The following is a 15832-nucleotide window of genomic DNA, read 5'->3' as shown; positions in this document are numbered from 1 at the left end:
AGTGGTTGTGTTGCGTGTGCATTCAGTCTTGTTATCAACATAAATTAAAATTTCCCTCTGCCTGGTCCTCTTTGTTGTCATTCTGTGTTGATCTTATGGTCTTGTTTATGGGATTGTACTGTTTAGTTATTTGTTGTGTTGCATCATTCTTTCTCGTAATATCCTTTCTTTGCGTTTTGTGGTTCGAAGCAGCATTTTACCAGTCAACTTTTATACCTTTGCTAAAGTATTTTTTTCATTGCATACTGACACGTTGACACGTTTTCCCTCACCACATGTAAAAAGCTCTAAGAATACCTCAACAGACCAAATTGTGTCATTCTGACTATAAAATGCTGCAATTTAAAGACCTGTCCACCTATACATACTTTGGCTCTTCACCACTCATCCAGAAATATTTCCATCAAATGGGTTCTAGTAGAAATTTCTATTTAGATTACTGTAGTCTATTCATATTTCAATGACTAGAAACACTGTTATCCGAATATTACTTTATTTCAACACAATTTTCTCATCTGTATTGCTCCACAGTGTTGTCTGCTCCTATATTTTATGTTCCATGACTTTTTTTTGTGAATGTTGTTTTTGGGTTTTTTTGTGCATATGTATGTGTGTGTACACTATTTTATCTATTTGCATACAACCACATCCTTGGGATTACCTACTTATTTTTGTCTGCATGTCTATGTATCTGTGTGTGTGTGTGTGTGGGGGGGGGGGGTGTTTTGTGCCTGTCTGGTCTCTGTGCGTGTTTCTTTTTGGGACAGGTGAGAAGGTTATGCAGGATGATAAGTTTACCTGTGACCTCTTCCGCTTCCTTCAGCTTCTCTGTGAAGGACACAACTCTGGTATTTTCATATATTCCCCATTTACAGACTGACAACTAGTTTTATAATCAAGTTTGTTTTATTTTTTTTACCTACATTTGTTCATTGCAGACTTCCAGAACTACTTAAGAACTCAAACAGGTAACAATACAACTGTCAACATCATCATCTCGACTGTGGACTACCTCCTAAGAGTCCAGGTTGGTACCCTTATTTTTTATATTCAAAGACCACCTTTTCATCATATTTTCCCAAAATGTATTTATTTAGAGCAGGGTTGGTCAAACTAAATGTAATCTTGGCCCATACGTTAATTATGGTTACCCTCAAGGTTAGGCTACAATGAATATATTCTTGAAAAAAATATGTTTGGGTTAACCTCCGCTTTCAAAGAATATGTAGAGAAGCAGTCCAAGAAGTAGAAAATTCATGACAGATTAGCTTTAATACTAGTTAACAAGAAACTGTGTTGCAATGGAAAGTAACCGATAAGTTACCATTATATAAAAAAAAAAGAGTAGAAAGCTTCAATAAGCATGAATAGCGCAACATGTCCACAGTTAATTGATTTGTTGTATGAGTAAATTGAATTACGAGGTTTGTCATTACAAAGCTTGAGCTACCACTGTAATTAATTGTGTAGTTTGTTATGCTAGCACTTTTCCAAGTACCCATTAGTCTCATCTGGTAAATTTTAAGTACACATCTGTGACACTCTTGCTTTGATGCAGTATATGTGATTTATTTATTTTTTTCTTTGACTACACATTCTTAGGGGACCCTAATTATACAATACAATACAGCATTTCACAACAGCTGTAACAAAGCACATTACATAAAACATAAAATAGCAGTAATACAACAACATATACAGTGAAAGCAATAAATTAAAACACAAATCAATGATACTAACACATACACAATAGACATAATAAACAGCAGAACAGTGTCAGTCTCATGTTTGGTCGAAAGCCAAAGTCAATTATAGTTGACTTGACTTTTTACTTTTTACTAGCTCCCCTTCCCTTGTCCCTTATTTGCCTTCCTTTGTTCTCAGGAGTCTATTAGTGATTTCTACTGGTATTACTCTGGGAAAGATGTAATTGATGAACAAGGACAGAGGAACTTCTCAAAGGCAATTAACGTTGCCAAGCAGGTTTTCAACACACTCACAGAGTATATCCAGGTACAACAATCCAGACACATTTATGGAAGTTCTTGATTTATTGAAATGCATACCACATGATAGTCATCACTGCATGGGAAGCTTTTTATTCATATAGATGCTTATTTGAAATAGATTTCCAAACAAGTTTCTATTAGAACTGCAATCACTTTTTGTTTTTTTGCTTATGAAAAAACTGTGCAGGGTCCATGTACGGGCAATCAGCAGAGTTTGGCACACAGTCGCCTATGGGATGCTGTAGTTGGGTTTCTACATGTCTTTGCTCATATGCAGATGAAATTGTCTCAGGTATGTTCAACTGAAATAAAAACAGAGGCTTCATGAAGTGGGATTGTAATTTAAAAAAATATATATTATAATAGTAGTATGCCGTATAATACACTCCTCTTTCATCATCTTTTTATTCAAAAAGTTTATACTTTATTTTTCCAAACCTTAGTATTAGAGTGGAACCTCGGTTCAGAAACTAAATTTGTTTTTCGACTGCTGGTAATCCAGAATGTTCTCAAACCAAAGCAATTTTTTAACGGAAGAATGTTCTGTGGGAACATCTTCTGGTCCATTTATCTTTCATTCCCACTATACTAACATTAACTACCAGAAGACTGTATATTCTATATTGAACTATTTAATGGATGCCAAAAAGATCGAGTACATGGCCTTGGAACGCAACTTTGCTTAACTAATGTAATGTAAAATTGCCTGACTCCACAGCCGTAACGGGATTCAACTAGTAAGTGTGCCAAAGCTTGCGATAGACACAGTAGGAAAGGCCATAGCAAGAGAGAAGGTCACAGCGATACAACAGCCTAGCTCTAGTCACCTAGTCATCTAATTACGTGTGCCAAAGTGGCTTCCTGGGTTAGTTTGTTGGTGTGCTGGAAGAAATTACGGGGTGATATTTTTACTGTGTTTTCCTTTCAGGATTCGAGTCAGATTGAGTTACTGAAAGAATTGATGGATCTTCAGAAGGACATGGTGGTCATGTTGCTTTCAATGATGGAGGGTATGACTATCATTTTGTGCTCATGGGCTACCTAGTAAGAATGGGAAAAACCCCAACATTTCTATAACAACATAAACCTATTGATTTATTGTTTTTATCTCTTATGCCAGAGTATTGACATATTAGTATCAAGTATTGATGTTATCAGTTTGATGGGTAAAAATGCAAGATTCACATGACATAAAAGATTGTTTATTGAATTAGGATACAAAGTAGGTGTTGAAACGCAAGACACAGATAGCCAACCTATCAATCATGTCTAAAGAAATACTGTATGTCAGTTTTTTTTTTCCTTTGGACATATACTGTATGTTGTATGTTGTAAATGTCAGCTCTGTTTTATATTGGCAGGCAATGTGGTTAATGGGACCATTGGAAAGCAGATGGTTGACATGCTGGTGGAGTCCTCGAACAATGTAGAAATGATTTTGAAGTTCTTTGATATGTTCCTCAAGCTGAAAGACGTCACCTCCTCAGATGCCTTTAAAGAGTATGACCCTGATGGAAAAGGCAAGTCTCTGTTTTCATCAAGTGAATGTGAAGCACCTAATAATTGTAATGGTATTGATTAACAAATGAAATAAAAGGTGTAATATCCAAGAAGGACTTCCAGAAGGCAATGGAGAACCATAAGCACTACACACAGCCAGAGACTGAGTTCCTTCTCTCCTGCGCTGAAACTGATGAAAATGAACTCCTGGACTATGAGGAATTTGTGGCACGCTTTCATGAACCAGCTAAGGTAATTTAAAAAAATGGTTTGAATTTAGTTTTACTCCACTTTGTGTGTGTAATTTACACTATGACCCACTTGCATGTACTATGCCTAAAATACTATCTGGTTCACATATCAACGCCTACTTGATGTATTATGCAGGATTGTTTTTGAGACATAGATATGTCAATTATGGACAATGTTAAATTGCAACGTTTCGGAGTACTGTATTTTTCAAGGTAAGTGGTAGAGCATGACAGTTGAACCATTAACTTGACGCCAGAAGATTCCATTTTGTCCAAATTTACAAAATGAGAAAGGATCTCTGCCTTAAGCCTAACTGCTCATTACTATTGTGTTTGGTGTAAATTAAGTTGGGCTGCTTCTGGCTTATTTGTTTCACTGTAAAATTGCAACAATGTCCATACACAGTGTATAACCAAATAATTATAAATAAATATTAATCCTGGGGGGGGGGGGGGTATCGGTCGTTATGCATTTTTCATTGATTGTGTTGGCCAAACAAATGAACAAGAAGCTCTTACTGCCACAGTGATAAAAACATGAATACAAAAATACACATTAAAGCAGCACTGGGCAGGAAATCGACCGTAATACATTTTTTTTCACAACTCTTGCGATGAAACATTGACTTACAAGTAGTTGAATGGGACTTTTATCATGCCTTTGGGGGGTCTGTATCATTTTTACTGGCACTAAGCAACTTTGAGGAGGATGGAAGCAACCTGGCACACCAAAAAAATACAAATGTCCTGAATGGCTTTACGGCATACTCACTTCCTTCTTTCTCTATCAGGAACTCGAACGTCTACACGCTATTACCGGTGTCATGGCAGAAGCTCCAAAACAAACAAAAAAAATAAATTATTGTTTAAACAAAATTAGATTCATTACCTCATTGCTATTCATCTTTCACACAGCCACTGAAAATAGAAATGCAATTCCGTCCAACTTGCAGGCCAGCGAGAGCTCAGGATTTCACGACACTAACGCGCTGGCGCGCATGGGAAATGTGGTTGACTTTTGTCAAAACACTACCGCTTTTGTGCTCATGGCGCCTCCATAATCAACAAAAACTGACATATGACAGTGTTGCTTTAAAATAATAACCTAAATGCTTTGTTTAGCTAGTCGAACTAGTTCATTTTCTGTACCGATTGTCCTCATTAGGGGCGTGGGTAAAGTGGAGCCTATCCTAGTTCACTTGGGACTCGAGACTGGATACACCCCATACTAGTCACGGTTCATTGCAGGGTGCACATACTGTAGAAAAACAGCTATTCGCATGTTGCAACAATAGAGTTTCAGGTATTGCATTAGTCTGGCTTTATCATTAGTTTTGGATGCAGTGTTTCGTAAATAAAAGTCATTGCCATGGTCTGTGTGGTGAGAAATGTCTGCCAAAAATCCACTGAGAAGGAAACTGTTGTAATTTAAAGGACATTGGCTTCAATGTGGCTGTGTTGTTGACCAACTTGTCAGAGCACATGCCTCATGACAACCGACTGCACACCTTCCTGGAGCTGGCTGAGAGTGTTCTCAACTACTTCCAACCCTACCTGGGTAGGATTGAGATCATGGGCAGTGCCAAGCGTATTGAGAGGGTCTACTTTGAGATCAGTGAGTCCAGCCGAACACAGTGGGAGAAACCTCAGGTAAGAATTTTAATTCATATACTATTTCCCATAGATTGACCTGCTTTCGGGTTTATCTTGGTCAAGTCTCAATATGTTTTCTTATGTAACCCAACGTTAGGTTAAAGAATCCAAACGCCAGTTCATCTTTGATGTGGTAAACGAAGGCGGCGAGAAGGAAAAGATGGAATTGTTTGTGAATTTCTGTGAGGACACCATCTTTGAAATGCAACTGGCCGCTCAGATGTCAGACACTGGCGAGCGCTCCGCCGTGAAAGAGGACAGTGAGCAAGAGAAGCCAGATGTGGAAAATCCCGAGACCAGCTTCTTTTCAGTGACCACAGTCCGCATGGCACTAAAAGCGCTGCGCTTCAATGTGATCCTACTGATTAAGGTCAGGCTCCTGAAATCTGTGGGCTAGGCAATGTACATAAGAACAGTTTTGAAACTATGTCTGTTGTTAAAAAAAAAAAAAAAGAGAGAGACTGCATTCGAGTATGGCAGTAGTCGTAGTCTAGTTTCTAGTTAGTGCAAGAATAATATGCATCTAATGTACAAAGATGCAGGCATTGGACTATTCAAGTATTGCAGGTTGCAGTTTGAACCAGGGTCTTCAATCCTGTCCCTCGAGGGCCGGTTTCCTGCCTGTTTTCCATCTCTCTCCGCTGCAACACACCTGATTCAAAGGATCAGATAATCAGCAAGGTCCGCAGGGATCCTGATCATTTGAATCAGGTGTGTCGCAGCAGGGAAAACATCCAGGAAACCGGCCTTTGAGGAACAGGATTGAAGACCCCTGGTTCGAACCTTAAAATGAGTAGGATTACAAAAAAAAACATTTTAAACAGTGTCAATAATTCAAGTCTATTAAGTGGACATTTGCAAATTGCAGGTTGGTTTTAGTAAATGATTCGGGAAAAATATCTTGCTCCATCATAATCTGAGTCAAAACAATCAAATTTAATGCCAATGGTGTTTGGAATTTGTACCTTGCACTTTGCATCCCTCAAACCATGCACACAGCACACTTCATTTCTCCTTCATATCTCATTTCCCAGATCCTTCTTACCAAGCAGTCGTATTGAAGCCCCACTGCTCTTACCAATAAATAGAGCTTCATTCATATAGCACTTTAAGAACACAAAAACTGTAAGACAGTGTTTTCCATACTGAAGTCAAAGGAAATAAATCAAGAAATATTCATTTGCATTTTTTTGTTTATAAAGCAGTACTTTTGAAAATTCATGGATGTCCCAAAAAAATATTTTCATACCCTTGTGTTGTCTTGTGGGTCAAAATTGACCCATTACCATGTTTAGCTATAGAAAAAATACCTTAAATAATTTTTATTTAAATTTTATAACTTTTCCTAAATGGACCCCATAATTAGAAAAAGTGATACTTTGTTTTTGTTTATTTTTCCATGTGGGCTGTACACCGCTAGGGTACAAAGGTTGTTTTACGGGTCATTTTTGACCCGTGAATTATAAACGCATATAAACACCAGAAAAAAGTTCAAAGGGTACTCCAATTCTCTCTAATACACAAATACACACACATACAAACCCTACACACACGTACACGCACTCACACACACGCACACAAAAACATACGTCAAGGAAACTAGATTGCTGTATGAATTGAACTTGCATTTGACCAGCACCTGCACTTTTGATCTGCAGCTAACCAATTGATTTACACAGACTCCAAAACAAAAAAAACCCAAAAAAACTATCTCAGACATAATAAAAACTAATTCAGTAAAGAGGATATAAAGATACCCTAAATCAAAGGACCCCTAGTTGGCTCCTTGCTCAGGCCATGAGTAGACATTTCACTGTCCAAAGGTTCCTGGATGAGATATTTTCAAGGGCTCAGGAGGAGCAAGAGGATGAAGATGTATCTGAAGAGGAAGATGAGAAGGAACAAAACCCAGAGGATGATTCAACTTCAGATGAAGAAGTAGAAACCCCTCCAGCTGACCGACATTTTTTTCAAAGAACAGCAAGATTGTGTGGTCCTCATCAATTTCAGACAGTAACCGGGTAAGAACAAATGCACCAAACATCATAAGGATGACTCCAGTGCCAATAAGATATTCAGCTGCTAATATCCAGGAAATTTCACAAACCTTTCTCCTGTTTATCACACCAGACATCGAAAAAATCAGAAGCCTCTGAAGCCATTGTGGAAGATATTCAGGGACCTGAATCTTGTCTTGATCCACCTGAGGCTGCAGATGGGTCATTCAAAAAAGAAAGTTCTGACCCTCCAAGACAAAAGCTATGCACTGTAAATGTGAGAAATACATTTGCAAAGCGCACATGCGCACTTCCTGTCCTACATGTGCTAAATAGAGTTGATGTTGAAAATGGTTCTGAAAGTCAAGCAACATTTTTGTTTTGTTGTGTTATGAGAGAAGTATTTTTATGACTCACATCATAATTAAAAAAAGAATAAACTGCTAACAAAAAGTTCCAGATTGTTGACTCTTTTTTCCCTTTCAATATTACTTCAGAAGTAATGAATCACTTTTATACAATAGCAATAATATATATTTTCTGTGTAAAAGAAAAGTGTTATGGCAGTTGGTTTGTGTTTAAAAAAATTGGTCATTGATGATTGTTTATTTGTGTAACAAAAATACATGATAAAAATTGTGTTGAATTGATAACATGTTTCATTGTGCAAAATAGATTTTGGATTTAAAATTCAATTCAGTTGCTTTATTTTGGGGCTTTGGTAGGGCGGGTCTTTTTTGACCCATTGGACAAGGGGAGTAAAGCGAATGTTAACATATAGCATAGAAAAACAAGTTTACCGTTTTCATCTCAATTCTCAGGTGCTGTCCATGAAGAGTGTGAAGAAGCGGATGAAGAAGATAAAGAACATGACATCAAAAGACATGGTCACCACCCTGCTTTCATTCTACTGGTCTGTGTTGCAGGGCCTCCTTCATATAGCCTTCAGTGTGGTTCGAGGATTTTGCAGAATTTTTTACAATAATATATTTGGAGGCAATCTGCTTGATGGCGCCAAAAGCATAAAGGTATAGAGTCGACATACTGTATCCATTATTAACATATTTTGGGGAGGGAAAAACACTCAACCCTAACGCCACACTCCTCAGGTGTCTGAGCTACTGGCTAACATGCCTGACCCGACCCAGGATGGAGTCAGACTGGAGGGGGAGGACAAAGAGAGAAAATCATCTGACAGGAGCTCAGTGAAGGAGGACCTGGCATACTTGGCTGTCAATACCAGTGAAACTGAGCTGTTGTCAGACATTTTTGGCCTGGATTTACGGAGAGAGGGAGGACAATATAAAATCAGTCCACATAACCCCAATGCCAATCTCACCGAAATTCTCAACTCCCCACTACCTTCTCCTGAGCCTAGACAAATGCAACAGGTGAGGATGAGAAAAAAGGGCAACTAAGGATTCAAGTGTTTTTTTTTTTTGTTTGTTTTTTTGCATTGTAGGATGCTGCCTTTTTGCATGAGAAATATTTATCCCCAAATGGTTCTTATTTTTTAGACCATGGAAGGAAATTGTCAGTTAGAAATGCCACATATTTTGCAGAGGTGTCATTTTGACACTTTCAGGTACCGTACCATCTCATATTCTAGCCTAAAACATCACTCCGTCACCTCTTTTATGATGTTGCAGCCTTTTTGGGACATGGTGGCCAGTTACCAGCCATCATATTGCTTTAGGATTTAAGTTTGTGGGGAGGTTTTTACACATATCGTTTCTCCTGTCTATTTAGCTTACTGATATCAATATAAAGTAATTAGTTACTCAGGTAAGCCAATTCAAGAGAAATTCCTGTGGGTAATTACACACAAGTTACAGTTTTTATGAATAATAGGGGGAGGCTCTTTCTGCTGATGATAATATATAGATAATAGTCAGATTTATGACAGCTTTGTTTTTAACCCCCATTTCAGTCAAAGAGCTCTTCTTTGGAGGAAAGGGCGGAAGCAACACCAGAGAATGCGTGTGAGGCAAAGAGAAGGTAAGTATTAGTCAATTTTTGTTTTTTTAATTCAATCGCATTATTGTGGTGATGCTAGTGGTCCATACATCCCCACCATGTCTGTCTCGATTGGATGATTATGTGCAGTGAACACAAGTCCAAGAACATTTAAATTGTGTGTTTGGAACAGTATTACTATGACCATCTTAAAATTACTAGTGTGTTTATTTTTTTAAAGAGGCATCTTGCCTAATGTAAACTCAATAACCATCGAAAACAATTACATCTCATTCATTTATTATTGGTTTTCATTCTTCTGAGATATAATTAATTGATTTAATAATGATTATGAGATTTTAAAAGGAAAATGCAAAATTTGCAACCATAGCTGGTAAAGTTGACTTGTAATGAGGATCTTAAACTATATAGCGTGGGGTATAATGTTAAATGTTTCAACTCTAACGTGGAAGATCATTGCCTTTGATTAATATTTGTATTAATCACTATGTATTGTTTTAAATCTAAATGTTGGAACTTTTATTTGGTTCTGTAAACAAATAATCCCAGACTGTACACTATAAATAAGGTGTCTGCGACACAGCCCGCGCACACGTCAGAAATTGTTGCTGCGTATGACGCTGCACTCATTCTCTCTCCTGATTGGTCCGTTATGTCACATCATACCATGTTATTTGCTTGCAAATAAATAAATAAATAAAAATGTGTGTGACTAAACCATTTGTACTCTTCAGGAGTGAACATGAAGGGAAACATGAGAAGATGAACTCAAAAACGAAAAGGCGTAAGCTCTCGAAGGATGAACCTGATTTACAGGAGTCAGCACTCTCAAAGAAGATCATTGCCTATCAGCGGAAAGTCCTGGTACATAGAACTTTTTTTTTTTTTTTTTTATGACAGCACGCTTGAGGGCATGTGTCTTATGTGATTGTCCACATCTTTTGTTCCTCCCACAGAACTATTTTGCAAGGAACTTTTACAACATGAGGATGCTGGCTCTATTAGTTGCATTTGCCATAAACTTCATTCTCCTATTCTATAAGGTAATTGTGGATGTTGCACATGCAAACGTAAAAGCAATCATTTTTAATTAATAATAAAATTCAAAAAGCTTGAAATGAATGTCTTAATGTTAATGAGGGGCTAAGAGGTCTTGATAAGCAATTGCAATAGAATTAAATATCAGAGACACTCTCTCTCTCTCTCTCTCTCTCTCTCTCTCTCTCTCTCTCTCTCTCTCTCTCTCTCTCTCTCTCTCTCTCTCCACACTTCAGAATTTTAAACTTTTCTATGCATTTAACAGGGCTGCACATTAAATCGAAAAAAATATTGATATCGCGATATTGAAACATACATTAGGCATATAGGCAATAGGCACGAGACGTGCAATAAGTTTCTTTTAGAATTGTATGTTTTTACCAGAATTTGACCAGTCAAGACGCAAAGGGTATTTACAGTTAATCAGCTAAGAATACTTTGTTCACTGTTCCAATCTGCTTACATTAGGGGGATCAGCTTTGGTTGGTTGTTAACTGAGCCCTGAGCAACTGTGATGACATTTTTAGTCGACATCAAGTGACAAAATGGCCGCCCCTTAGATGGCTGAAAATGGATGGATTTTGCTGCTTAATTCATATTCCACAAACACAATATTATGCAGAATGTCAAGTTTAGACTGATGGGAAGGATATTTTTGGGCTGACTTCTCTTTAACATTCATGAAAGCATATGAAACTTATCACCCTCATCAGGCCTGTGAGAATAAGTCATATTTTGTTAGTTTATTGTGCAGTTATTTTTAAAAAAGGGCTAAGTTTCGTCATTTCGTCAAAATGCTGTCAACGTTGCGAGGAGTTGTTTACCATGGAAATTATACTGATTTTGATTGTCTAAACGTGTGAAAAAATGGTTTGCACACACATCAGGCATGGCATAAAAAAATCTATTTTAGAAGGTTATTTTTTTCCTAGTGGGCTAACCAGATCTATCTTACAGTATATTTACTGAGTAGAGTGTTTATACTTTTATGATGTTGAAACACGAAGTATGTGATTTCTGATTAAACATTGATTTTTGAGGGTCTAAACATGCACGAAAAGTCATGAAACTTTGCACACACCTCAGAGCCCTGGAAAAATCATCAATATTTTATCAGTGTACTGTATGAATTATAAAAATAAAGCTCAGTAGCGCCCCCTACAAATTTTTACTAAAGCAGCCCCGGTTTTACGTTTCACTAAAATCCATAAAAAAATTGGTGTGATTTGTAGGAAGTCCGCTATTTTGAATTTCCTTTCAAATTTGCCATCACCACAAATAAAAGCTCCGTAACTCTGCCCAGATGATCATATCTTGTAAAAATGTCACACATTTTATGAGTGTCCAGATCTGAAGACATCTAAAAATGTATTTTTCATCATAGTGGTAGCAACACCTACTGGCTAACGGAAATACACGTTTCAATCTTTGAATCTTTTCCTTTTCTTATACTTAGGTTTCTACATCCTCATCAGTGGCTGAGGAAGTGATCTCAAACAGCCAACCAGACGGCACCATTCAATGGGACCCACTGGGCAGTGAGCCTGTGGTTGAGATGAGAGACGGGGTAATGGATGACCTCGGAGAGCCCTTGAAATTAGCCATGGTCCATTTTGTCTTGGAGGAGGGCAGCGGTTACATGGAGCCAACACTGCGGATCTTGGCTATCCTTCACACGGTCATCTCTTTCTTCTGCATCATCGGGTATTACTGTCTCAAGGTATGTTGTTTTCTGTTGTTTAAAATATATTTGCTATCCTCCAATCATCATCATGCAGTTTAAATTGTTAATTTGGAGTAGTTGCAATCAAGTACAGGATAAAGAAGGACCTACTCAATGTTGCAATTTAAATATGACTTCTAAAACAGTAACACAATCTGACAAATATTTAGCTTTTACAATGCAAAAAGGAAAGCAATAATACCAGCTATATATCAAAAAACCTAACAGGAGAAACACTCAACACTTTCAAGAACAAACATTGCACAGATAATGTTCAAAAATGGTGGTACCAAAATTTATGTGAACATCTCTACTTATGCCCGCTTAACCTCTGAAAATATCACAAATGTGTCTTAAATCTTCTCCATGGCTTACTTATGTGGAAATGAGCAGCTTACAACATGCAGTTTCCCTCATGCCATATTTGTTTTCTTTGATAAGTCCCACAGATTTGAAGACAATGCTTTCCAAGAGGCATTTCGTAAGGTGAATTGTTCTTAGGAAATTTAGTACTCAATCTATCATAGTTAGCTTGACTTACTGGGCCTGGCAGACAGAAGCAGGGCATAATTCATACCTATTAGCCTGTAGTGTTTGCGATGGGCAGCCGTGAGACAGGAGCGCCTGGCGCACAGCCCAAAAAGGAAAGAAAAACAAAGTTCTTGAAAAAGAGAAGACAAAGTGGATGTCCATCAGGGTCCAGCGAGAGGCGAGAGAGCCAGAAGGGAGTGGGAAGAAAGAGAGAGCAGATGCCAGAGGAGCTCCGACAGCCAGCTGGAGCCTGGGGGCAAGAGAGCGAACAAGAAGAACGGCTCTTATCTTTGGCAGAATTCAATATCAGTGGCCACTCCCATCGTTTCGTGTAACGACGTTGGGGACGAATTGCTCATTCTAACTTTGCATTCCTTTGAACAAAGACACTTGAAAACGGCGTTAAGTAAATCTGGGTCTCCAGTTTTGATGATGTATTTTAAGATTATTCTTGGTGTAAAATAAATCCTTGAAATCAAATTTCAATCAATCCAACCACAACTACTTTTACAAGAAAATAACATTGTAACACAAAGACAATTGCAGTTCTTCCGCTGAGTTGAGTTATGTTCATTGGTGTCTGGCTTGTGTGTCTTTGGTCCGTGGTTGTACGAACAAAACGGTCCAGCAGGGGTCAAACCCAAACGACCCCCCCACACACACACATCACCCCCATCCACACACCCCAACCTCCCACCCCCATGTCGTTTCTTTCTTTGAAGCTTCAATTGTATTCACATGCTTATGTTTGTTTGTTCATCTGTCTCACACTAATCTAAATAAATAATGAAAACCAAGTATTTCGTCACTCAACTATAGGCAACTTATTGCACTTTCCTTTTGGTGTGCATGTGTATGACTGGATATGTATTGTGCATATGGTAAAATGTGTCTTGCAGGTTCCGTTGGTGATCTTTAAGCGTGAAAAGGAGGTAGCCAGGAAGTTGGAGTTTGATGGCCTTTACATAACAGAGCAGCCATCTGAGGATGACATCAAAGGACAGTGGGACCGACTGGTTATTAACACACAGTAAGTAGAGGTGTTACCTCTTTTGTCTTTTTTTTTTTAACAGAAAGAACTAAACAAGGTTGCCCCCAGCATCCAAAAAAGGGAAGTTGAAAGTACTGCATTGTCTTTGAGGGTTCCAAATAGCCCCGACTTGCAAGCTGTAATATACAGTAGTTCCCAGCAGGGACATGTGTTTCTCCCCTGCATCATGAAGAGTAATAAAATAACGGATGATTAAATTAAAATCTTTTCAATATTAGACAATATCCATGGTTTCATAGTCAACATTTCCTGTTCATTGATGAGACGTGAAGTGTGGCAGTAAGCAGCCTCTGGTTATACGATTTAGCTGAGATATGGGCCTTATGTGGCCCACATTGTGGAGACCAGATGTGGACCATTAAAGGACCGTAATCAGGAACCAGTTCTGGTCCGTCGTATGGCCAGCTAAGGTTATTCTTTTAACAAAGAAGGACAGGCAGGACAATGCCTAGTTGTGCTTTTTTTGTGTAGTTTTGCAATTACAGACTTACATCAATTCAAGGAACATTTGTTGAGCTCAATTGATGCTTTTAGTTATTTAAACTTTTGCTTTATAATGTTTAGATCTTTCCCGAACAACTACTGGGATAAATTTGTGAAGCGAAAGGTAGGAGTCTTCAACAGTTTAATTTGGAAAATTCCAAATTTCAATACCTCTGTGAAATGTGTCAACAGAATTGTATTTTGATTTTCCACAGGTGATGGATAAATACGGAGAATTCTATGGTCATGACAGGATCAGTGAACTTTTGGGATTGGACAAGGCTGCTCTGGACTTCAGTGACGCTCATAAAAAAAGGAAGCCCAGAAAAGACAGCTACCTGGCTGCTGTGTGAGTACACTGTACTTGTATATTAGAGAGTAGGTCGAGTACAAGTTGTATTTTTTTGGCATCTTTCACTAACCGTCCTGGGCCTCACTTATCAAAGAGTGTGTAGAACAAGTTCTAAATTTGTTGTTACGACTGAAATTTAGCATGGGTACAGTAAGTAAAATTGATCAAATGTGCAGACACCTGTCGTCGGTAAAGTAGTAATGTCAATAAGTCCCACCTGTTCTAAACTGATCATGCACATTTAGCCTCATTTGAACTCAGAAACACCTCTAATTGACTATATATATTCACCGTATAGTAGCAGCAGTCATAGTAGCATTTAAGAAATCCAAAATCATGGCAAAAAGGGCGGAGAGAATATCCAAGACTGACATTGAGGTACTTGTCTGAGATTTGGAAACAAATAAAAAGCATTGTTGAAAGCTCTCTTCCGGTTCAACTTTCCTTCCGTGTCATTCGACTTGTGGCAGAGCCGAAGTAGAACTACATGAAACGTCAAAATCAACCGTTATGTTTTTTTCCTTTTTCTGTTTGTGCACTAAATCAGAAATCCATGATCCATTTTTTTCATTTGGGTTTTTGGAACACATCTCTACAAAACATGCCTTTTTTGTTTTTTTTACTTTATTTTATTTTGAAGAATGAATGAACAAATGATAAATGAATTGAGGACATGCAAGTTATATGGATACCCATATTGCACGATTGTATACGTGCGGCCAGCCTTGCTCAGCTCTTTTTTCGGAGCGTGGCTTCTTTACGCTCTGTTCCCTAAAAAACAAGACGGCCAGCTCTTTCGGCTCCCAAGTGCCTCTTCAATTTTTGTGTTGCTTCAAATAATTTAATATCAAATTATGAGTGAAATGAATTACTTCTTCACAAAAACACAATGCATTCATCGTATTGGTTTATTAATTCCCATGCTGGGAGTGCCACACAAATGAACTGTAATATGCAAAAACAAAGGACCATAAAAAAAAGTGTAATGTTTTTGTGTATATTGATGAACTATTGTATGTTGAGCAAAAGTTGAAGTAGACAGTCACACGTTCATCAACAGCATGTGCCTTTGCTTTTCATTTCTCCTCTAGCTGCAGTAATGGGCGAACAGTACTCAAATACAGTACACAAATGAAAAAAAAACAACCATTTCATTATTGTAGCTGACTCTTAGAAGGCAAAGTTGGGAGCGTTCGCGACGGGAGCATTCGCATCCGACATTACAGCACCAATGAGTTTCATGACATCATCTCTCTTGTACTGTTTC

At 38.0% G+C, this 15832-nt stretch overlaps 1 protein-coding gene across 3 annotated transcripts in view; it reads left to right on the top strand.

The window, feature by feature from the left end:
• The window catches only part of ryr2a (ryanodine receptor 2a (cardiac)), a 139296-nt gene that overhangs the window by 112654 nt on the left and 10810 nt on the right, over positions 1–15832 (top strand). For all 3 annotated transcript variants that reach the window (XM_086016298.1, XM_086016297.1, XM_086016296.1), the window contains 18 exons: positions 768–848; positions 939–1027; positions 1885–2013; positions 2197–2301; positions 2938–3019; positions 3371–3529; positions 3607–3761; positions 5195–5410; positions 5511–5783; positions 8232–8438; positions 8520–8801; positions 9341–9408; positions 10122–10251; positions 10344–10430; positions 11882–12145; positions 13579–13709; positions 14295–14337; positions 14429–14562. In XM_086016298.1, coding sequence (XP_085872424.1) covers positions 768–848; positions 939–1027; positions 1885–2013; positions 2197–2301; positions 2938–3019; positions 3371–3529; positions 3607–3761; positions 5195–5410; positions 5511–5783; positions 8232–8438; positions 8520–8801; positions 9341–9408; positions 10122–10251; positions 10344–10430; positions 11882–12145; positions 13579–13709; positions 14295–14337; positions 14429–14562 — 2635 coding nt within the window. The remainder of the gene's footprint in view (positions 1–767; positions 849–938; positions 1028–1884; positions 2014–2196; positions 2302–2937; positions 3020–3370; positions 3530–3606; positions 3762–5194; positions 5411–5510; positions 5784–8231; positions 8439–8519; positions 8802–9340; positions 9409–10121; positions 10252–10343; positions 10431–11881; positions 12146–13578; positions 13710–14294; positions 14338–14428; positions 14563–15832) is intronic.

Source organism: Filicampus tigris, chromosome 19, assembly GCF_054856515.1.
Source record: "Filicampus tigris isolate MCC_2025a chromosome 19, RoL_Ftig_1.0, whole genome shotgun sequence".
Classification (NCBI taxonomy): Eukaryota; Metazoa; Chordata; class Actinopteri; order Syngnathiformes; family Syngnathidae; genus Filicampus; species Filicampus tigris.
The sequence above is the reverse complement of the archived record's forward strand: the minus strand, read 5'-3'. Positions and strand labels throughout refer to the sequence as shown.